The 24457-nt window shown below is 43.0% G+C and overlaps 1 protein-coding gene across 3 annotated transcripts; it reads right to left on the bottom strand.

The window, feature by feature from the left end:
- Positions 1-62: 62 nt before the first annotated feature.
- On the bottom strand, positions 63-23681 carry LMAN1 (lectin, mannose binding 1). 3 transcript variants are annotated; one of them, XM_083402989.1, is made up of 14 exons: positions 23273-23681; positions 18465-18619; positions 18275-18382; positions 16190-16251; positions 15376-15475; positions 14345-14468; positions 13638-13696; positions 12181-12313; positions 11288-11481; positions 11117-11187; positions 6620-6773; positions 5168-5289; positions 2817-2874; positions 63-376 (listed from the first exon to the last, which is right to left on the bottom strand). In XM_083402989.1, exons 1-13 carry the CDS (start codon positions 23499-23501, stop codon positions 2838-2840), a joined length of 1548 nt encoding a protein of 515 aa, XP_083259115.1. In that variant the 5' UTR covers positions 23502-23681; the 3' UTR covers positions 63-376; positions 2817-2837. The 3 variants fall into 3 exon arrangements, with proteins under 3 accessions (XP_083259115.1, XP_083259114.1, XP_083259116.1); XM_083402988.1 differs by having other exon boundaries at positions 63-2874; XM_083402990.1 differs by having other exon boundaries at positions 63-2874; positions 18465-21470; positions 21847-23526.
- Between the last annotated feature and the right edge of the window lie 776 nt (positions 23682-24457).

The raw sequence follows: 24457 nt of genomic DNA, 5'->3' as shown, positions 1-24457 counted from the left end.
CATCTTGTTCCTCTTTCCCACTACCAGCGCAGCTTTGCCAAATTACAAATGTCAACAAATCGTTGCTAAAAATAGGTACTTTTATTCAAATTCATTTCCAATTTCCTTTAAGTGCTTGGATTTTGAGGACAACAGGACAGCTTTTTCTTTTAAGCATACAGGAGTTGACGATACAAAGTTATCTTCAGCAGTGTTTTTCCATTAAATAGTAGATTTCACCCATAGAAGGTGGTCTGTACATAGTTAAGAACATTCTGCACTTGTTCGTTTGAATTTTACCCATCATCAGCACGATCACGTGTAACAGTGAATAACACAGCACCGGTATGATGCAAAGTGCTTCTAAAACTGGATTCCTACGTTGTTCTCTTGCAGTCTAAAGGAATAGTATTTACACCAATTAGAAATGCTAACACAAGTAGCCTTTGGGAAAATGTGCTTACATTTGACCACATGCCAGAACAAAGAGGAGTATAGCTGAGAATTATGAAAAAGTGGGAGTAGATCGGTTTAGAAGCAAACATGCCAAGTAGGTGTGTAGAATTGGCAGGGGTCACATAGCAAATCACTTCTTTTTGCTAGCACCAAGTCAAGATGCACCAGTTTGGAAAGGGCTGTGTTTTGGCAGCCTTCTACTCCCATTCAAGACATAGGTCAAAATGCTGCAGTTTTCAGAAAAGCATTGCTCTGGTATTAATTCCCAGGCTACAGGTTACTTCAAGACCCAGTTTTATCCCACCCGGACACAAGATAACAATACCACTGGTTGCTTCAATATTTTAATTCTCAAATTGAATGCATCACAGCTGGGAAGATTCACATTTTGTTGAAAGAAGATAAGAGATGTCGTCTACAAGCAGATTCTCGTTTCTCCAACGATATTTCAGAAAGAAACATCTCACTGAAATCAGTTCAGCATAAAAAGCACTGAAAAGTCTTTCTGCAGTAGAAGCTGTATCTTTCTTTGGTGCTGGTGGGAGGAAAACTTGAGCAGATGTTCCTTTTTTTAATTTAAAAAAAAAAAAAACAGCAGCTTTTACGTATTTCATTTAGTCCAAGGCACCTGTAAAAATACTTGCTGGTGTGAGTCTGAGCAGGCTAATTTGCCCTCTTGTATGATTTTGGTTAGTTAAAAATGCTGCTGCTGCTGTTTTATTTGTCCTTATTTGCATATTATGAATTGAAGTTTTGAGCAGCAGGTCCTTCAACTAACAGTAAATGAGAAACATCTACAATTCAGCACATAATGCTACTGGTGTCATGGCAGGGAGGGAAGGGGGGAGACCACATTTGAGAAGGAGAAAACTATTGCATAGATTTGCTCAATTTTCCCAAGCTGACAAGGGCAATATGCCTTCAATGTACGTAATACTGAACGTGGTAGAATGTTGCTGCCTTTTGAAAAATGTTCAGGGTGGATTCCAATACTGTCCTTCCGTTTTCAGAACTCCTGTGAACAGAAGTGAGTTTTTGCTGATTGTGTATTTCCTCTCCAATCCCCTTTGCCTCCTCCCCCCGCCCCGCCCCAGATGGTTGTCAAATCCTCCAGCAAAGTCAGAGATGGTGTGATGGGTCACAGGACAAATGGAAAGGGGCATTTGGCAAAACTCACTCCCCTCACTCCTCCGTTCACAGGGTCAAAAACCTTTCCACAAGCAAAAGAACAGCACTGGATACAATTCTTAAAAGTCAAACGTTGTTAGAAATCCTGATTTAAATTCTATTAAAGGCCTACAATTTCCACAGCCATTTGAATACAACTTGGAAGGCAACAAGAGCGAATTGCAAGATGTAAACGAGGCAAGAGTAAATCTGTATTTTCAGTTGGGGCGTGGGAATTCCCATATAATGTGTTTACATGATAAGGCGGAGAGGCACCAAAAACTTTAAACGGATTATAAACAACACCTGTACAGCAAAAGCAGGGATGATCAACAATGGGCCAGTTTGTAAGAAAACGGTTAATGTGCACTTACAATGTTCCCAGGTGAAGGTATTCAACGTTTTGGAGGACATTCTAAAGAGTTCACTGCAGGATCGGCATGGTTTTCAACGCTGCTCAGTGACTTTTTTTTAAAGAGGACCACCACTATATCATATACTCTGAACTCAGATTAATTTTAAAAAGTCATGCAAGCTAAGGTCTCTTCCTTGAAGAGAGGTTAAAGAACACTTTTACAAAAGTATGGTCAGTTTCAGAAGAACTATACCAAAACATGCTTGAAAGGACTACAGTATTGGCAGACTTGTTTTCTTCCGTTGTCGCCACACAAGAAAATTCCACCTTGTGTTGGTCCACTGAATCGTTGCTCTAAAGACCTTTTGATTAAACGTCTCTGCTGATCACTGTTTTTGTGCATATTTTTGAAGGTGGGCTTGCAACATACCAGACTGATCTTGCCCAAGGTATGAACGCTAGTTTTGCAACCTCTTTCCATAAAACAGAAGGGGAATGCAATTTTAAGGTTTCCCAACCCCAAATAATTCTGATATGTAACAAATGTTTTACAGCAGCTCTTCCCGCCCTCTGCCCACCCAAAATCAGATAATGTAATAATCAGCGCGAGCAGGACCACAGTCCCAGTTCTGTGCCTGGGAAGTATCTTGACAGTAGAATTAAGGGGCATATTCCAACATCTCCTGGAAACGCAAGGACAGAACTGGTCTCATTTGCTTCCTCAGCGTCATTGTCAATTTTACATTTTATCTGGAATTCAGCGTATTCAGTAAACACTCAATAATTTAAAATATTGAAGCATTTTAAAGACTAAAGTTTCCCTCATCTGCAACTCCTGTAACGCTCTGCATGCACACACCAGATGCACACAGACTGGCCATCAAAAGAACTTCTTGGCTGCAGCTTCTTGTTGAGTCCTGCACACAAACAAAAGGGGGAGAGCAATTAGCAAAACCAAACACAGGAAGCCTTTAGCTCATTTCAGCAAGGCAGTACCTCTTTCAGATCTAGGAACGTCAGATCTAGAATTCAGAGCAAGGGTGCAAACATCAGCCAGAGTGGTACAGCACTAGTCTGGGCTCCTTCTTTTATGGGGTAAGACTAGAAGCAGAACAGGTGTGAACCACCCCTGCAGATGAACCTGAACCAACTGAGTCAACTCTTCAGACATGCAGGCCCAAGTGTGGGTAGGGCCAAGCTGAGTTTTCAAAACTGTTTCAGGTTCTCTCAAATAATAATAAAAAAAGCTTTGTGGAAGTGTGGCCATTTTAACCTACTTTATTTTGCACTAACTTTTTGGCCCTTTTAGGGACAATCTAGCTACACCTGTATGTAGTGATTCTGTTGGAGAACACCCTTGAAAGTAGGAACTTGAAGCAAAGAAGGTATGGGTGGGTGGGTGAGGGAGGAGAATGGCATTTAACTCTTCCTGTGCAAGTCATTTCCCTCCTGAAACTCTCCGTCCTCCACCAGTTTGGAACTGTGGGTGGCTGGAGAAATGGCTCCCAAAAGTTGCTCTTATGCATTGCAAAGCAACTATTCCCCAAGGGCATGCTGCACAAATAGAGGAGACAACAAGACTATTGTTAACACAGCTGCTGTGCAGTGTGTCGTCTAGCCTGCAAAATCTTGTCCACTTGTGTTCTACAGAACTTGGCACTTCTAGCAAACATAATCTCTATCTGTCACTTGCCCCCAGAATCAGGCCCGCAAAGCCATTTGAAGTGGCTTGCCAGCCTCCTCCCCATTGCTGCCGCCAGCCAGGAGGAGTGTCTCATTTTTCCTCCATATCCAAATTAGCAGAGAGATCACACTTGCCATTAACTTGCATGGGGAGCAGATGGGAAGGAGGACACGCCCACCTCAGAAACAGCAGGTGAGAAGGAAATCCTGCCCTTCCCCAGCAAGAATCCCATTAGGGTTCTTGATGGGGTGTGGGCTTCTCCATCCCACCCCACCCCATTGATTTGGGGGCTGCAGCCTTCTTCCACCTCCACACAGGTATGCATGGTGACTATGTGTGGCTGAGTGTGGTGTGCACAGGAAGGAACTACAGGTTCTGTGGCTACGTGGCCCTGCATCACTGCTGCCATGCATTATGGTGAATGCAACACTCAGGCTGGTGGGCGGGGGAAGCCAGCCCTGCCCTAGGGCAATGAAAAGGTGTAGGCCGTGCTAATCTTAAAAGCTGACATGAGAGAAAGGGCGATGCAATTGCTTTTTTGTCCTGCGGAAGTGTACTCTGAACTTTTGGGAACCCTTGATTAGAGAGGTACGTTATTGGGAGTTGCCAGGCTTCTGTTGCTAATGAGATGTTTAACCTAACAGACTCAATACTGGACTCAATGGGTGCATAGCTTTCCTACTGCGGAATTTAAGGTGGGGTGGCACAATTATCTTATGCTAAACAATTACCAGACTCTTAGAAGACAGCTGAGGACAGCCCTGATTAGGGAAGCTTTTAATGTTTAATAGATTATTGTATTGCGGGGTATAAATAATATGTTATCATCACCATCATCATGCTTTAGGATACAGACTGGCTGAGGAAAAATAGCCCAGACTCCTGAAATATGGAAGAAATAATGAAGTGGTTAAGATCCTGGAAATGATGGTCACAAAAGAGAGGGAGGATCTATGAACGAACAAAGAAGAGACTCCTTCTCAGGAGTCCCACTCAGATTTCATCTCTGCAGATTTGTGTGCGATTCTGAGAACTGGAACTGGTTAAGAAAAACTGTTTTAAGTCAGAAATCCACCAGAGTGTGCCTTTAAACTCAAACTCTGGAGAAGAACTGGGTACTTCAGAGTGAGCTTCAGAGATCTGAAAAGCAGCCAGAGGTTCTTCACTTTCAGAGTTTCACTGAGACTCAACACAGCTTCAGGGTGGTTCTTACTGAGCTCAGAACTGGGAGGACAAGAGAGGGTGGCTCCCTGCGGTTGGGCAGGGGACCTGAGAAATTCCAAGCACCTCTGAAACTCTGACACTGCATGGAAGACCTTGGAAGTTTTGGCTAGCTACCAAGTCACCCTGGCACCAATGACAGGGCAAAGCCTACCATTTATTTCATTTTGTTCAGACAAGAGAAGGTGTTTACACCTCCCTCTCTGCAGTTACTCATGCCTGCTTAGGAGGGACTGTTTTGCACTTTCGAGCCATTGAATCAATTCTATTCCTGCACGATGCAGGCAAAACGCATTCCAACTTACCTATACATGATGTAACCAATGAACAGTAAAGTCTGGACTGCTACAAATATAAAGAAGTGTGTTGTTGATAAACACGATGGGAACTGTGGCAACTCTGGACATTTAGGTTTTTCGTTTGATGGCTAGAAAGCAAGAGGGAAGAGAACAATTTCTCAGCAAATGCAATATGCAGTAGGGAAGGGTTCCCTTATGCTTCCGTGTAAGAGAGTGCAAGGCATACTTGTGAATGTACCAGCGTGTTGGTATATTCAGAGGAGGTAACCAAGCCTACCGACAGGCAGAGATTTTGGGCATCACTCCAGAACTTCAGGTTCCGGAGGGCCCTTTGGCAAGACAATTTTCTCACCACCTCTTCAGTGTTGCTGCTTTCCCTTCATCACTGTTACGTCCTTGCTGGTCATGAAAGAGACCCAATAGTCAAGTGAGCAGGTGGGTGATTGATAATCCTCCTGCTCATTGCTGCTGTCACTTCCCTCTGGGCCGGGGGAAAGGGCAAAAAAGCAGGCAGAGAGGCAACCACGAGCAGCAGCAACAGGGGCTAGGGCTTCTTGGCAGTGGGTCTCCTGAAGACGGGTGAGCCTTGGTAGATGCTTTATCATGCCAACTCCATCCAAAAGAGTGGCAATACAGTGGTACCTCGGGTTAAGTACTTAATTCATTCTGGAGGTCCAATCTTAACCTGAAACTGTTCTTAATCTGAAGCACCACTTTAGCTAATGGGCCCTCCCGTTGCCGCCGCTGCGCGATTTCTGTTCTCATCCTGAAGCAAAGTTCTTAACCCAAGGTACTATTTCTGGGTTAGTGGAGTCTGTAACCTGAAGCATCTGTAACCTGAGGTACCACTGTATAGGTTTTTACAGGCAAATGTTGACATTTGGATTTTAGTCTTTAATCTCAAAATGACTCAAGACAGCCCTACTACCAGAAAACAATAAATACCTCAAAATTACTTCAGAATAAAAGTTTAGCAATGAAACCAGTGACGCCTCAAGTCTCTCATGCTATGCATATTCATTCTCTCTCTCTCTCTCTCTCTCTCTCTCACACACACACACACACACACACACACAGATCCACCCAAGAAGCATGCAAAAATGACTGGACAGGCACCAGGTGAAAAAAAGCAAATCTGCATCACCATCCCAAACATGCTTACTTGGAAACCTAACTGAATGTCAATGGGAAGGAAGTGTGTGCAGAATTTTACATGCACAACCCTGGTCTGACAGCCTCCTCTGGAGCCTTGGGGGGCTTCTGAGCGGCTCTGAAGCTTTGGGGCCAATCAGCATTGTCACAGACAATCTAGGATCCAAGCACCTATGAGGTAGTGATCCTTGCCCAAGTCAAATGCCCAACCCTGCACCTTGCCAGGCCTTAAAACACTCCCTTGGTAGCATGCAAGCAGACACAGTGCAGCAAACCGCTTCCGCATTTGACAAGAGGCTGCAGTACCATGTTCCTCTGGACTAGATGTTCGATGTCCCTCTTTACTACATGGAGATGCTCCTTGATGTCGTTGAAGTGCTGGGTTGTTTCATAGATTCCACCAGCAGAGGCAGCATGTTGACTACCACTGACTAGCCTCAGTGTTTCTCCCACAGAGTTCCTGGAAAGAGACAAAAAAAAACCAATAGTGATATTTTCCCTCCCAAACAGAGGTTCGCCCTCCTTCCCAAAGCAAGCAGCCGTAAGAGAGGATCAAAAGCTTCTCTAGCCTCCCTACAGCTGCAAAGCTAACAGAGGCAAACAACTCTCTTAGCACAGTTTGTTTGGTCCACTACTTGTGAGGGCCAAGGAAAAGAGAGACAAGCTAAGAGCAAGCACTCTATTCAAACAGTCCCTTTGTGTACCTCAACTGCTTATTCCCAAGTATGGAGCCAAGATGCAGCAGATGGGAGTGAGCAGCCAAGGGTGAGATTCTACCACGACCATTGCTGCTGCCCAGTCCAAGGAAGGCGGGGTTAAAGGTCCCTTTTGCTTGGGCTGTGTTTCACATAAGACAGCACACCTCACTGGCTGCTCAAGATTGCCCAAGTCAAGCTGCAGTTTGAGTGTTTGCTGCTGTCCAGGGCTGCACACCTAGCTAGCCTTGTGCGTTGTCTGGGTGTGGAGAGCCAATCGGACACGTGCCCCAAATCAAGGCATTTTAGAATAGGCACCAGGAAAGCCCTTACACTAGCCCAACAGTTATATGCATTTTATAAGGGGTGGAGATCCTGTACGTATCCAGATGTTGTTTAGAGTCCAGCTCCCTGCACCCCAAAATTATATCTGCTCTCCTCAGGTGTAGTCCTATACACATCTGCCCAGAATTAAGTCCCACTGAGTTAAATGGCACTTACTCCTAGGTAAGTAGACTACAGCCTTGATCAGCAGCACAGTTGACTGGATGGTATAAAAGTGCCCAAGTAAAGTAGAAGTAAAGTGAAATAATTTTTTTTTAAAGGAAAAATAAAGTAAGAAAACCCACCATTCTTTAAAAAAATTATATTATTCTACTCTGCAGATGATGATGCAGCTACGCAGTGTTTCAGTGTCAGACTTCGGCAACCTAGCTGTGTGCAATAAAATACTTTGTGGCTGTCGCAAAGCTTACAACTTTGTTCCAAAGACTGATCTGAATCCAAGTCTCCCAAAGCTTTAAATGATGTCAAAACTCTAAGGAAGCTAAAATCTGTTTCAAGCAGCAGAATATGCTTTAGGGATAAGCAAAGATTTAAAGACATGGCCCATGATTACCTTTTATGCGACAAATTTCATTTCCCGCATGCATCAATGCAATACACAGAATTATCTTGGAATAAATTCATTTCCTGCTCTTACAGAAAAGAAAATTAAAGCCACAAAAAGTGCAGATGCTGTAACTGGTGATATTAGACATCTAAACTGATTGGATAAGGGAGGCAGGCCTGTTTCTTAATCAATATGTTCATATAAGTTTCTTGTTGTGATGCCTCTTTCCAGTTGCAAAGAGGATTAGCATCTACAGCGACATATCATCATATGAATGATAATCCCTTTCATTGTTAACAGAATAATCAAGGTCTATGCCCCAAATTTGCTTCCATTAATTTACTTGAAACTTCACATTTGCTTGGACAAAAGATGATTTCATAGCAACTCTTTGTTCAGAGACTTACCCTGTAGCCTTTAGTAAAGCTCTTTATTCAGCCATATAATAACAGTGATTGCAACTTTACTTAAAAGAACCGATTCAAATCACTGCTTCGTAAACATTCAAACACACTGGAAAGCTCATCTTCATTTAAGTGTTGCTATGCGCTGAAGTTAAGCATAAACGCTTCGTGTTTTAAGCAGGCATTGTTAAGATGCAACATTCACAGATATGAATGATTCATTGGTTACCAGTTGCATATGATTTAAATTTGCAAAACATGGAACTGAACTGCCTCCTGGATCCCAGAACCTTGTTTAAGACAGGAGTTGGGAACTCACCCATCAGGTGTTGCCGGAATCACAATTCCTATTAGCCCCAGACGACATAGTCAAGGGCCAAAGGTTCCTCAACATTAGTTCAGGATTAGAATACTGTTTTGGGAAACCAAGGCTCAAAGCCATCAAAATCACTGGATGAAACGTATCTCTTGGCCTCATTTACCCCCAACAATTGTTTAAAAGAGAACTGTTTACGTGCCACATGTGTATATTGTTCCAGAAAAATATAGACCGTTACATGTTTAGCAGGGAATTCCCAGGCTTAAGTAAGGTTGGTTGGTTTTTTTTAAAAAAAGATTATAATCAAGTAACTCATCTACTTGTCAAGTTACCAGAAATGCAAATGTTATGGATCAAAAATCCCAGTAAACACTCGACACAGAGCACTTTATTTCAACAATGCTCTGGTCAAAAAGGGAAGCGGACCAATTTCTTCTACGTAAGCTAGAAGTCTTTTCTAATGAAGCGATTAGGAAACATACAAATCTTGACATGAAAATTACAAGGACAGTAAGTCTTTCCCCCTCTGGCGATGGCCACAAAGGCCAGGAAGCTGGGGGTTGGGGATACTGATTTGTTTGTGTTTTGTATCCGCAAGACATTCTTTAATCTCAAGCTGAAAATATTAAGATGATGTTACGCAAAAGCTTTCTTAATAAGTAGTCACTAAAAGGGCAGGCTTCTGATGTTAACAAGGAAATCTAATTTACTTGTCCGGCATAAAGATTTGCCAAGAATATTAAAATAAAAGCCGTCCCCAAGAAACAAGGGTGAAAATGGAAGTACATTCTATAATCTTTATTCTATAAAAGCTGACCTACTTAGGCACACTGAAGGAGCAGTCCTTGAACCATTAACAGTGATCAACGTTAACGGTTCAAAGCCGCTGTGCGAAGATTGCGAGAACATTTCCTACAAGGTATATCCCTCTCTTGTTTTCAAACTGAACACAGGGGCGACACAAGCTCACAGGCATTCTGATGGGCAGAGCCCAGCAATGCATTTGTCAGGAAACAACTGTTTGGGCGGGTGCTTACTCTGTGTACAAGAACATGTGTTGACGCTTGGTACATCTCCCTCTGGGAGTGAGAGGCAAGTGCCAGCTTCCTGGCAAAAGCTTTAGAAGATGGGTAGCCAATGGGGAGTCCTCTAGGGTGTTCTAAACCAGTGTTCCCCAACCTTGGGTCTTCAGCTGTTTTTGGACTACAACTCCCATCATCCCTCACTACCAAGACCAGTGGTCAGGGATGATGGGAATTGTAGTCCGAAAACAGCTGGAGACCCAAGGTTGGGGAACACTGTTCTAAACTACTAACTCCCATCATCCTTGACCATTAGCCATGCTACCGCTGCTTTAGAGTGCTCCATAGGTGGGACTTCATAGAGGGCACAAAGGCCACACTTTGTCCTGCACTCATTCACACGATCCTCTCAACTATCAGCCCTCTCTCGCTCTCCTCTCTCGCCAACGAACCTTGCCACACAGCTACTCAAAACTGCACTGCCAGGCCTGCCACCTGGAACCCTCTCCCATTTTATCATCACAAAGCGACCTCAGTTTACCCAAACACATGCTATTTTAGAGGGAAACTCTACAACCTTACTGAAACATATTTGCTCACATTTCAGAGCTCCCTAGAAGTCTGTAAATACATTGGGTGCTGCACAGTGTAAAATGCTTAAGCAGTGAACAGAGGGAAATATGAATAGAAAGGAACCCTACACAAATAAACAGAAGGTAACGAGGCTTCCTATTAGGCAGCTTGCCCAGTATAGTGCCCTCCAAATGATGTTAAACTACAACTCCCATCAGCCCCCGTCAGCATGGCCAATGGCCAGGGGTGATGGGAGCTGTAGCCCACAAAACATCTGGAGGGCATCAGGTTGGCTGCTACTCCTTTAAATAAAAAAAAGGAAGCCTAGAAAAGCATTCTAAACCCTCTAAGAGAATGCAATGGTTATATAGAAGATGTTTATATTGCCTTGCTTTTCTGCAATTGGTTCAAAATTTCTCAATTCAGCTGGGGGGGGGGGGACGACAAGCAGGTCTGAATGGCAGAAATTCTTTTTTCTGTTGGCTTCTTGCAATAATGTGGCAAAAGCATTATATTGCAAAATAATATTGCAATAATGTGTATTGCAATATTATTGCAAAATAATATTGCAATAATGGATCGGTGGAGGTAGGGTTTGCCTTGGCGGCTTCTAAAGTTAGAGCCAATTTTCTACCTTCTTGGTAGTGTGATAAGTAAGTTAAACTATGATTGTGCATATTTTGTTTTGTTGTAATTGCTGATTTTCTTTGTTCCGCTACCATTCATGGTTGCAATGATAAAGGCTAAGTGAGCAAAGATAACACTTTTCTCAAGCGCATTATAAAGAGCAAGGAAATCCCAACTCCCAACACTTCTGTATATGCACCAGGCAACATGAAACACAACTCAGAAACAAAGTGGGGGTGGGTTACATCCTCTTTTGTGCATGCACTCTTACTTCATTTCGATGACTTGTCTCAGGACCTCCTCTTGAGTTCTTACAACATTATCAAGCTCCTGTTGGGGGACCTTAAGGAAACACAGGAAGAGACACAAACCCAATACAGTTAGTGAAGAACAGCAAAGAAGGGGACCTGAGAGACATGCATGAACTGCGTGTTTTGCTTGCCTGGCCTGGCTGTGCTGGGCCACCACTTCCTCTTTTGGAAATCTCTTCTGCCACTGTAGAGACGTATCTCCTCTGCTCATCCAGAATCATGTCCAACTGCCTGTTGAGCTGCTTTATTTCAAGATGAATTCGATTCTGGCCTTCAAAGATTTGCCTAAGCTCACGATCACTCACAGTCTCGTAGAGATCATCCGCTTAAAAAACAAATAAGAAACAAACTGAAAGGACCTTCTAGGTATACGTTATCAATGTTAGAATTCCTGCTCCGTGGTTGCAGTCATGGGATTGTTGGCTTTCACATGAAGGTGTATGTTTTGACTCCACAAAGTCGGAAGTGATGGAGACAGGATGTTTGTGTTACTGTGTTCCGTGAAGGGGGACTATTGTCCTTTGTTCCTTTTCTCTTTGCTGTCTGATGCTAGAGAGAGAGGGAGCCATGTTGCAGTGCTCCGTGTGTGTTTATATGTAAATAATGTCAATGAAATGAATGTCAATGAAATGATGCCAGGAAATGAGCCTCATTTAGCTTGATTTGTCCAAACCCGGCTCATGGTTTGCTTCCCTCCAAACCATCAGCAGAACGCAGTTTGTTCTTGGTTTCCACTCGTTTTTGGCTTGGAGAGAAGGAAGTCATGAACCCAGGTTTGAATGACTGAAGCTACACTTGCTTGCTTCCTGGCAGAAGCACTGTGCAAATGAAGCAACCATTAGTGTAGCAACCATTAGTGAAGCAACCATACCACTCAATCATTAAAAATCATAGCTTATTTTTATTATTGTTTAAGGAGATGTTACCATAGCAGATGTCTAACAGCAAATCAAGATGAATGCATCACAAGAAGGCAAAAATTTGAAACCGAGTCATCCCTCTTCCCAGTCACCTGGCCACTTACTAGGCTGCCCTTGCATGTCAGGGTGCTCCTTCTGAAATTCCTCCTTCTTTTTGTCCAGCTCTTGCTGGAAATGCTGAAACTCTTCTTGATATTTCTCTTTGTCCTTTTCAGGAATTTCTGTATCAGGGGGAGGCTATAAAACCAATTTTAAGAGAAATGTGTTTAGGAGGCTATTCTGAATGTCTCCAGCAAATATCTTTGGTATTCTGCATCCAGACCTACCCCTACCATTAGCAGCCAGAAAAGTTAGCATTTGTTCACATGACTTTCTCCTAATGAACTAATAAAACGCTAATATACCACTTCCCTCTGGCCTGTTCTCACACACTAACAATCAAGCATGGACCAATATTTTTTAGATCATGTTGACCATGTTGACAGATGGTACAATAAGAAGACCACGCCCCTCTAACCTGCATCCAATCAGTTCAAAGCAACAGCCGCATCCAGTTCTGCATTGCATTCTCACCCACATTGCTCTGGGCAAGCAATTTCATCCCAACCACACAGGACCTTGTACATGCATTACAGCTGCTGAATTCAAGCAATCGTGGTTTTCTGGCATCCCAATGTGTGTTTTTGGCTAGGCCAAATCAAGACACTGCAAAGTTTAAGGAAAGGACTTCATAACCAGCGTGCCATCACCTACTACCTGGAGCCCATCAAATTCATGAACGCAATATTCAAATATTGATGTCCATGACAGCTCCTCAATCATTAAGGCTTCAGGGCGTTCACCTTAAAGAACCTATGTGGAAGCGACGTTCAGCTAAATAACTCTACAGCAATTCTTTTCTCCTTATCCAAAGGCTAGGTATCATTGACTGAAAGTAGAATTTAAGGTAATACATTAGAACTGAAGCACAAATTGGCAGGTAGTTTGCAGAAGAGTGATGGCTGCCAAAACACCATTATATATAAAAAGAAGGAAGTTCCCCCAGTTGCAAGCCAAACATTCATCTTTTGTTTCATTTAAACACTCTTCAAACTGTGAGAGTGAAGTACAGTGGTGCCTCGCAAGACGAAAAGAATCCGTTCCGCGAGTCTCTTTGTCTAGCGGTTTTTTTCGTCTTGCAAAGCAACCCTATTAGCGGATTAGCGCTATTAGCGGTTTAGCGGCTATTAAAGGCTTAAGGGATTAGCGGATTAGCTGCTAAAAGGCTATTAGCAGCTTAGTGCCTTAGAAAAAGGGGGTGGGGAGCGAAAAAAAATTGCAAGAATCGCAAGACATTTTCGTCTTGCGAAGCAAGCCCATAGAGAAATTCATCCTGCGAAGCGCATTGAAAAACAGAAAACCCTTTCGTCTAGCGGGTTTTCCGTCTTGCGAGGCATTCGTCTTGCGGGGCACCACTGTATTCTCCAGTGCTGACATGAACGGGGAAAATCTCTTTTCTCACAAAGCCCCTGTCACACAAATATATCGAGGGAAGTAATTTTTATTGCCCAAGGATGCCTACCGCGACTTTGCTAGGCTCCGTCAACTGGAAAGTCAGGAAGGACAAGACATCATGGTCATCTAGGTTAAAAAAAAAAAAATCCCAAACACAGCAAGTGATTAGCTGATTGTTCCAACACAGTAGAATGACATCAGTATAAAAGAAAGTTCGTCTCTGCACCTGGTCCACTGCGTGACCAGCAGTACCACACATTAAGATTGCTGAGATGCATCAACAGATATGCATAGCAAAGCTGACCGTCAGCATCTGGGGCCCCAGAGAGATGACTGTGGCAGACTCCAGCATCATGGCACTTTCTAAGAGAACTTTGGGCCTGTATTTCCTCAAACAACAATCTCCCTGCTCCTGAAGCTCTTGGTGGCGAAGATCTTAAAGGACATCAGTGTGAGCCTCCATGAAGTTAAAACCAGCACTCTCCTAGACTGGGAACAGTGCTATACAGAAGCGTTCTTACTGGAGCCATTGCTCTTGATTCTGTTTCTCTCCATCGGAAGAGAAACTCACAAAGGAGTCTCTGCCCAACCCCACCCACCAATAGCACTGTTATGTACAAGTGCCACGAACCAGAAGCGATTTAACAAAAAGGAACACATCTAGGAAAACGCCTTGAACTTCTACATCCTTGTCTAATTCCTTTACCCAAGGGAGAGGGGAAGTCTTTGCTAAAAAGGAAGGAGAGAAGGTATGTTTTGAGTACTAAAAATCACCTGCAAGGCCACCAGTTGCTGCAGAGATCCCAAAGTATCCATTTGAAGGAAGCACCATGTTTTCCACTTTGGCACAAAACTCATAGTCTTCTTTGTCTGGAGTAAATCCATTGTTGATCAATATCTTTTAAAGAGAGAAGAGATGTAAAGATAGGAAGTTGCCTCATACAGTGTTTGGCGAATTCCCTGTCTAGCCCATATAGGTCTATTTCAACTGGCAGAAACATTCTGAGGGTTTCCTGCCATTCTGCCACCTGAGATTTAGTAGAGATGCTAAATGTATGTCAATTACAGTGGAAGTCCTCTGTACCCACCCTCAAACATATGGTGAGGAATTCATTGTGATGCCCAAGGCCAACTAGCTTGCTCCTACATCTTAATCTGTGTAAATAATAATAATAATAATAAAAATTATTTATACCCCGCCTTCCCCAGCCAAGGCCGGGCTCAGGCCGGCTAACAACCAATAATAAAAACAAGTTGAATGAATACAACTTAAAAACAAGATTAAAATACAACATCAAAACATTAAAATGCAGCCTTAATCTGTGTAAATTATGCAATAAAATTGTAATTTAAAACACTATTTAACTTTCCATTATTTAGGGGCACCATCTAATGTGTTACTTCAAGCCTGTAGTGCAGCCTATTTATTGAGAATTCCGTTCTTTATACCTAAAGGCACAATGAATGATAATAATCCCTAGTTACCCTGCAGTCCTTACTATGAATGCAATCAATAAAATGCCACGTTTTTCCATGCTCCACCCAAGTTCGGTTTAGCTTTGAGGGGGGAAATGTTGTTCTGCAAGATGCAAGAGGCTAAACTATAAACAAATGGAATACAAACTCTGATTGTACAAACTACCTGGGCTCTCCTAACAAAGACACACATATCTTGCTTTCATTAATAATCTTTCCCAGCTTTTAAATCCCTAAGGAAGTATGCCTGCTCAGAGACGGCAACATTAAAATATGCACACACAGAAAAGTATAGTGAGAGGAATATAATGAGAATTAAGAGTACATACAGTCAGCGTCTTTTGGTAGTATGTGATCTTTGCTCGAACAGGGTAAGGTTTGTTACGAAAGTCTCTTTGACACGACGCCAGTGCTTGTGTGGATCCATCACTTTAAGAGGAAACAGACAAACCTTAAAACCAGAAATATGGTAGAATACACACAGGTGTGCAGAGTTGACACCATGACTGGAATAAAGTTCAAGCGATCTAATCAAGAAATGAAATACTTATCATAATTTCCATTAACGTAAACTCTAAGAAAAAACCACATGCAGCAAAAATCCCCTTTGCCAGGAACTGCAAGTGGTTTAAAAAAACCACTTGCCAGTTCCTGGCAAAGACTCAGGGAAGCCTAACTACTGTTAGCCATGATATGAAACCTGGCATCATCTTGATCTGTTTTTAGGCATGAAGTGAAAAAAATAGTTCTATTCACCAATGCCTTTGGAGCTCAACTCTGCATATTTTTAGTGGGGTGGAGTTGAATTCGATTTGCTCCTTTATTATTATCATTGTCTTTTAGGTTGTTTTTACCCTTGCTTTCATATCTGTTTTTAATGTTTCTCAGTTGCTTTGAGTTCATTTTTCCTACTCATTAATAGTAATAATAAAAAATGTTGATATCTGCATCAGCGCACATGTAACACGCTTAAAAAGAAACAACTATATTTGGGGAATCCCAAATATACACCCAGCTTTCGCTCATTTTAGAACATGCTGTCATTGCACAGGATGAAATCAAAATGAAAGCAAACAAACATAATTTAAAGAATTTTCACCCTGGTTTATAAGCCTTCCAAATATCTTTCCACAAAGAACTTACTTTTGATGGTCATAATGGAGCTTGCCATTGTTGCCAACAACGATCACCGATGGGTTATTTTTCTGAGGGGGAAACACATATCAAGATAAAAGTCTCTCTCAAAAGTGGTTTTTAAGTCTAATCTGGAACTCATCTAATTTGAAAGGTGATGCTGCTTAGCAATGTATAATAAAAAAAACCTAGTACAATGTTTTGTGGTTTGTGGTCCTGGATCATGCACTAGTAGTAATCTGAGGCATTACAGTGGTGCCCCGCAAGACGAATGCCTCGCAAGACGGAAAACCCGCCAGACGAAAGGGTTTTCCGTTTTGGAGGTGCTTCGCAAAACGAATTTGCTATGGGCTTGTTTCGCATGTCTTCGCATGTCTTGCGATTCCTGGGGTTCCCCCCCCCTTTTCCCCAAGCCCCTAAGCCGCTTAACAGCTGATCTAAGCCGCTTATCAGCTGATCTAAGCTGCTAATAGCCTTTTAGCAGCTAATCCACTAATCCCTTAAGCCTTTAATAGCCGCTAATAGCCGCTAAACCGCTAATAGCGCTAATCCGCTAATGGGCTTGCTTCGCAAGACGAAAAAAACCGCAAGACGAAGAGACTCGCGGAATGGATTCTTTTTGTCTTGCGAGGCACCACTGTATCAGAGTTCAAGAACACATTGCAGCCAGGCAAAAAGCACTTGGGGTGTGAAGCAGCGCCAGTGAGGGACCTATGAAGTGTTCAGAGAGCCAGCTGACACAACTTTTCAACTGTATGGAGGGGGGTATTGATTTTGTTTGTTATTATTGTATGTATTTTTGTGTTTTATACTGTAAACTGCCCCATGCTCTTCCTATAATACAGAAATTTATTAAATAATAACACTTGATACAGGCTATTCATATCTTATCAGAAAATAAACAATGCCAGCTTGAAGCATTAGTATTCACGAGTAAGAAGATTAACAGTAAAAGGCATTGTTCAGAAGTATGCAAAGAGCTAAGTAAAGCTGGACAGCTTAACACACCACAGGAAAAATCAAAGCCAAGGACTTTTAAGACTTGGTGCGATACCACTATCTCTAACAAAATAACTGAAATGTTAGAGAAGCAGTCAAAAAAACCCAACCAAACCTACCAATGAAATAGCTCTTTATATTGGGCCACACCTGTTCAGCAAGACTTGCCAACATGAAGAACTTTGGGTGGCTGAATGAGGCCCTTAAACTTTTAAGAAAAAGCAACTGATTTTTACACAAAAGTCTCTAGACTTCATGCAAAAGGGGTGCTAATTCAGAGATTAAGAGAAGCGGATCTTCCTTCTCTACCCCCACCACTTCATTATTTACAGTTATGTTTGATTTTGATTTTTACCAACCACTTCAGTGTTACTGCATTTTCACATAAGACATGGAAGGGAAGAAGTCAAACTTGTGAACAGGTCTAAGCAACATGATCTAGCTTGTCATGAGGGCTATATGGAACCTCTGTATTTCAAAGGCAGCATACCTCTGAGTATCAGTGCCTGAAAAGCAACAGTGAAAGAAAGCTACTGCCTTTCCCCCATCTATGGGCTTATCAGAACTATCTGGTGACCAATGTAGAAAGCAAAGAGAGATGAGAAGAACCCTTCTGCCTAATGCAGGTTTTGTTTTAAAAACACAACAATGCAATTACAAAATAAATGAATAAATCATTTTATGTTTGCCCCATAATGCTACCCACTCTAACAATATATGATGGGATACCATGTAAATACCGGTAGTTAAATGATCTTCAAGGAACCCAAGCATTTATTACCTCCCAATCCTTTGAACAACTGTACTGATACAGATGTTCATAGGATCCTGTGCTAAGATTCTACTACTGGCAACAAGAGACAGTTTATGCACCTGCTCTGCAAAATATATTTTAGGTGGCAATTCTATGGCAAGTCATTAAATTCAGTAGACTTGCTTCTAAGTGCGAACTGGCTGTACATTCACATGTTCTGCATCAACTATCTTAAGAAATGGGCATCAAGAGTCTACTGAACCTCATACAAAACAGGGCTACTACACACACTATTAGAGAACTTTATTTGCTGTGCATATTTTGTATGGCTTTCCACTAACCTTTGCGTCATTGTCAAATGAGTCAAAGAAGATGCCAACTCCATTCCAGTTATCTGCTGCTCCAAAAACAGGACCGTCTAAGCCTTGTTCTTCTGTAAACCAGACTGCCTATTTAGAGAAATTCAAATCTAAATTTTAGGCCTCGGGTTCATACAACCGATTTGTCTGCAAATGCAACCATTCTACCTACCAGTCCATCAGCTCCTACTCGTCCTCTCCCTGTTACTCGGAAAGTCACTTCAATTTCCCAGTATTCAAATATAGATTTGCTTTTTGTCCATACTGATCCCCTCTGACTTTTTAATGATGGAGTTATTCTTATCTGATCAGCGCTGGGTATAGCATCTGAACGGAAAGAAAGAAACAGATTTTTAAAATCATCAAGTGTTTCAAAGAAGAACTGCTGCAGAAAAACACACACCATTGGCTCAATTTGCAGAATTTATTTTTGACAACTGAAAATTACATGTGTTCTACCCCACTCATATTCCAAAGAGCGAAGGGCAGCCTACATGGTGCACCACCACTGCCCATAGTTTATCCTCACAACCACCTGGTTAGACTGAGATAACTATGACCAAGCCAAGATTGAAATGGAGAACTATGACACTGATAATATTTAATGGTGAATGATCAAGTCAACACCACAGTGTTGCAGTGGAACAAGAAAATGAATACTTAAACATTGTGCTCCCTCAACACAATGCCAATATCAAAGTGTAAACTCAGCTGATGCTTGTAGTAGTGAATAAACTAAAGAACTGTGATTCTCATGGATGCTGTCTTCACATGTTGCAAATTTAAGACGTGGAAGGTTTTTACAGAAAATCTGAGAACACCTAGTTTGAAGTCAGGCACACATACTGCAAGACTCTGGCCTCAATATCCAGAATCTGGGCCATATGTGAAAATCTAGGATATTGGGCAAGTTTTAGAATTATGAAGTGGGAATGAAGTGGAATTACAAGTTAGGTTGGTTGATGATGATAACTCTGTGCATAAACCATGCACATCCACATGTATATAGAAAAGTGAGATTTTTTTTTAGGGAGAAGGGAATAGGAGTCACATATTTGTTCGCCCTAATAACCCTTCAACCTCTATGCTACACCATTGACTAAGAACATTTAGAAAACCTCATGAAACAGCTTAACACTGTGTCAGAGCAAATGATCTCTACAGAACTTTAGAAACAGCAGATTCATTTCTTATCTGTCACTGAGGCAACATCTGGCAGACAAAAGAAACATGGCCAGTTTACTTCCACTGTGGAGACCCATCATTTTGTTTCAATGCTTGTGGCCCAAAGTCACATAAGCCAAGGGAATCTAGACCCCCAATGCAAAGCAAACTAGAAAGGTTTCAGCATGTGGTGACTCAGAAAAGTGCTGTGAAGATCCTAAATGAGGGCATTTGGGGCACTGAGTATTGAAAAATAAAACAAAATCACAGCACACATGATCACAGTCGTGCTCTGTAAAAATACAACATGCTCAAACATCCCTTCCAATATTATATTCCACTATAGAAATAAGTACTTTGCAAAATATATTGCAATACACTAAGCAGCTCGTATTAGCTGTAGAACCATGTCCCGTTCCGCCCAAGAAGGTTTCAAGGAAACAGTGTGCAGATATTTTGTTTGTTTTCCCCAATTCATTAGTAACAAGGCTATTGTGTTAAGTGTGAGTGTTTCTTTATTGCTTATTCAATCAAATGGTTGCAGTATCAGAAGTTATTTGCTTCGTGTTTCAAGTGCTGGTTTAATCAATGACAGAGCAGTCAACATTAGAACAAATTGCAGGCAGTGAGGCTGGTACATTAGAAATAAAGACAAAAAGAAGTCGCAGCATAATACATGGATTAAGACCAAATTAATCAAAAATCTTATCAGACTAAATTTTTTATTTTATTAAAATGAAATAATTGTCAGAGGGGGGTCAGAGAAACAGATGCTGCTGGACACAGAAAAAGTTATAAGCAGGTCTCTCATTTCTGTCACTTGTGACACATCACCATAACTACACAATGGTTTCCCATATGGCATTTCTATAAATGCTTTGACTAAAACAAAGAAAGCAGGTAACCGCATGCGAAATTTCAGTTTAAAGTAATTTCACATATTCAATAAAAATAACATATTCATTCCTAAAAAGTATATTTAGACCATCCTTTTGGCACCTGCATCATGTACTGAGTTAGCAAACTAATGACAAGTCACATATTGAAATCTGAATTTACAACCTCAAGACCAAACACGTTAGCTACGGAAAGTCCCTGAGTGGGATCAAGTTGCTAAAGCAGGCTGCAAGATCCTAATATGTTAATTAGGACCTAGTAAGGAATAGCTGCCGCCTTCCAATCAGTAGTCACTATTACCAGCATGAATAAAAATTATTTCTGTCCAAACTTATATGAGGAAAATCATTTAAACTGTAGGTATCTCACTGCAATCAAGTGGCACAGGGGGTAATGACCTGAACAAACAAGCAACAGAAAGAGCACTTGGCTTGTCAGAACACATTTAAAGAAACCTATTACAGAGACATCTTCATGGCTTACCTAAGCACCATATGGTGTGGTTTACCTCATGGGACTGAAAGATGCTACTAATCACCTACCGTGGAAAAACAGCATGACAGTGTAAACACTTCTGTAAAAGAAATACGCTGCTCCATCAGCAAGCTATATACGCTGAAGTTTTTTAAGTAGAATGAGCACATACAGTAATAGCATTCAGAGACAATAAAGTATTACAGCCTGTGCCTACATGCTATAAAATTGGGACAGAGGTTAATAAAATAATGTCACAGTATGAAGGAGTGCAGGAAATAAAGGCTTGTGGTTTTCTTGAGGAAAGTTAGAATGGAGTTTCTGCTCAAGTCACATTCAACAAGTCTTTACTCTTGGTTACAAAGGACTGGGAGAAGGGGTGAGGAAAGGCCTGTACCAATAAGCCAATAATATAAAACAAAAGGAGCACCGTAGGTGACAGGTATTCACCAACTGAAAGATGAGGTGGCAACGGTGTGTCTGTGCTAATAAAGCCACGACTCCCTGCAATTCCTTTAAAGAGAAGCCAAATCACTTCTGTGTAGCACGGTAGTGTTGCTATATAAATGAGCAATAGCAGTAGCAACAGGCAGAAGTGTGTGCATGGTGCAGGAAGGAGAAAAGGCACGCATCTAGAGTGGAGCTGGGCATGTTTAGCCTGGAGAAGAGGAGGTTAAGGGGTGATATGATAGCCATGTTCAAATATATAAAAGGATGTCACATAGAGGAGGGAGAAAGGTTGTTTTCTGCTGCTCCAGAGAAGCGGACACGGAGCAATGGATCCAAACTACAAGAAAGAAGATTCCACCTAAACATTAGGAAGAACTTCCTGACAGTAAGAGCTGTTCGACAGTGGAATTTGCTGCCAAGGAGTGTGGTGGAGTCTCCTTCTTTGGAGGTCTTTAAGCAGAGGCTTGACAACCATATGTCAGGAGTGCTCTGATGGTGTTTCCTGCTTGGCAGGGGGTTGGACTCGATGGCCCTTGTGGTCTCTTCCAACTCTATGATTCTATGAATACTACTATGTAAGGCAGGAGCGAGGAAGCTGCAGCCAGATGTTGCTGGATCTCAACTAATTTTCCTGACCATTGGCCATGCTGCCTGAAGATGGAAAGAGTTGTAGTCCAACAACGTCTGGAGGGCCACAGGTTCCCTGCATCCACTCCAATATGCAACAGGTTTGAAAACAGTGGCGCCAGACCTTTTATCCTCATTGCATTCACATCATAGAAGACCTGATGCATGGCAAAAGTTTATGAAATTAGCCATGGCATGGGGAAAGCTTGACAGACGTTTTCCCCCCTCATTCTCAAATGGCACAAGAACTTTTAGAAACCCACTGAAGGTGAATGTTGGAAAGGACAGGTTAAAAAAATGTACTTCTTTACGCGATGCATAGTTGGAACTATGGAACTTTTTCCTACAGGAGACAGCAATGGGCACCAACTTAGCTAGCTGCAAAGGACAACTGGACAAACTCACAGAGGATAAGGCTATCAATGGCTAGAGCCATGGTGGGTATGCTCTGACTCCAGAGCAACTGGTGTTTAGAGGCATCATTGTTTCTGGAGTCCCACTTCTGTCAGCACTTAACATGCTACTATATATTTATATATGTTAGTAAATTTGGATGGGCATAATTACAAGACCCACACAGAAGGCCAATAAATATCATAATCGCTCTGAGCAGCAAGCATTGCTTTCGTTATAAGCTCTACAGAAAGAGTGCGTGTGCGTACAGCAAGACTTAACCAAGCACTTAGGAGCACTCAGCTAAGGCTTTACAAGTGATCTGTATCCCCCCCCCCCCAATTTTCTCCCAAATATGCGCTCCTGCTAAGTAGTGCCTTGGCCACAGACTACGTTTTCATCTACCTTTCAGCATTTTGTGCAACTATCTCAGCACCAAAGGTAGGAGACCACCGTCAACCTTTGGCCCACTTTACCTACTGCTGATAAGGAAGCAGCAGCAACACAGGGGAAAACCCCAAAATACCTGGGATGAAGGGAGAACAACACACAACCTCCAGCCATATGCCTCGCTTTCCCCATCGTGCGCATGTGGAAGCTTCTCCTACCTGTACTATTAAGGGCGAGGGGAGAAAGTCCAGAAGGTCCACGTGGCAGACCTTACAGATAAGGAGGTCAGGAAGCAGACCTCAATGCCTGGGAGGCCTCTGTAGGTTTGCAGCTCCCCCAAGTACAATTTTTATTTTTCGTGAGGGCGGAGAATCTGCTGGACATGCGAACCCCAGGCGCGCGTAGACAAACCGCGCATGCTCGGAGAGCGAGGCAGCCGCGCTCTGCACAGGCTCAGGGGCACCCTCCACTTTGGTGTTTGCTTGCGGCGCTTCACGGAGCCGAAGCCCCGGGCCTGACGTGAAGCCGTGGGACCCCTGGCGCTCCCTCCCCTCCACCCGCGGAGCCCTGCCCGCCGGTACTTACTGCCCGTGTGCACCCAGAAAGGCACCGACCCGTCCCCCTGCACCAAGTGCGGCCCCTTGAAACTGTATTTGTACTCGAAGCGCCGGTGAGGCGGCGCGGGGCCGGCAGCTCCGGCGTCTATCTGGCCGGTGGCGTCTGTGGCGGGGAGGAGGCTGCCGACGAGGCAGAGCAGGACTGCTACAAGAAACCTCTCAGCCAGGCTCCCCTTCTGCACCCATACCGCCGCCATCTTGGCCCCAGCTGCGCGCAGACCCGGCTCGGCCAACAGGGCGCTACCTGATTGGCCGAGGCTCCCGGGGGTGGGCGGGGCCAAAGCGCGGCCAGCGAGGCGAAGAGCGCCGCGGCCGGGTGGGCGGCGCCTCGTTTTATCGCCCCGCCCCTCCTGCGTAGTAACCCAGCCAGCCCCGCCCACAAGACGAGGAGGGGGGTGCGAGGGCGTTGTGGGCCCACGTGGTTTGAGCAGAGTCCCCGCCCACTCGCTACCCTCGCTTTAAAAGTCCAGCAACCATCAACGCCTCATTATTTTGTGGCGCGCGCTTTTCGCTTACGCAGGTCTTGTTCTCTGTCTCCCCCGCCCTACAGTATTTGTGACATCTCCTATTTGTGGCAGAAGCAACTTAAGGAAGGGTCTAACCCTGATCCTAACATAACATAATCACTCTATTATATACAGTACATGGCAGTCCATTGCCTTTCACTTTTTCACGATGCCTTAGAATCGATCCTAAATAAAAAGAAATTAAGGGGTGAGCAGTTAACGCAAGCAACATAGCGTTTTGCTATCCGAATTGATGACGTGAGGAGTTCATAGTGAAGCGCGTATAAATTGATTGTAAAATGACACATCGCTTGTCTGCAAAATCTATGTGGTTAATATTTTGCTTCCCCCCAACCCGAAGGAAAGTTATCTCCAAAATTCTCGCCAAGGCCTGAAGTCAATTCTTTCAACTATCTCAGGAGCTCAGCCACCCAATTCCATGTCTCGTCCTGCTATGGCTCACCTTTGCAAAAGAAAGAAAGAAAAAGGTTTCAACACCAAAGGATTGAACGTTTCCCTGCACATTAGGAATACTGTAACAAGCGTGATCTGCAGCAAAACGTTGCAGCATGGAGGGCAGTATTCCTTGTCAGAGTTCCAGCCAGCCCTAACCCACCACTCCTTTTAAGGATGTTTTCATCTCAATA

Source organism: Podarcis tiliguerta (assembly GCF_965153285.1).
Source record: "Podarcis tiliguerta genome assembly, chromosome: 11".
NCBI lineage: Eukaryota > Metazoa > Chordata > Lepidosauria > Squamata > Lacertidae > Podarcis > Podarcis tiliguerta.
The sequence above is the reverse complement of the archived record's forward strand: the minus strand, read 5'-3'. Positions and strand labels throughout refer to the sequence as shown.

What these genes read in the sequence shown, in the direction of transcription:
- LMAN1 (XM_083402988.1), bottom strand. Translation starts at nt 23,501, where the DNA reads ATGGCGGCGGTATGGGTGCAGAAGGGGAGCCTGGCTGAGAGGTTTCTT. An exon ending in CTCCATTATGACCATCAAAA is followed by an intron (nt 15,476 to 16,189) that starts GTAAGTTCTTTG and finishes TTCCTCTTAAAG; the next exon opens with TGATGGATCCACACAAGCAC. An exon ending in ATTGGTTACATCATGTATAG is followed by an intron (nt 2,875 to 5,167) that starts GTAAGTTGGAAT and finishes GTTTGTGTGCAG; the next exon opens with GACTCAACAAGAAGCTGCAG.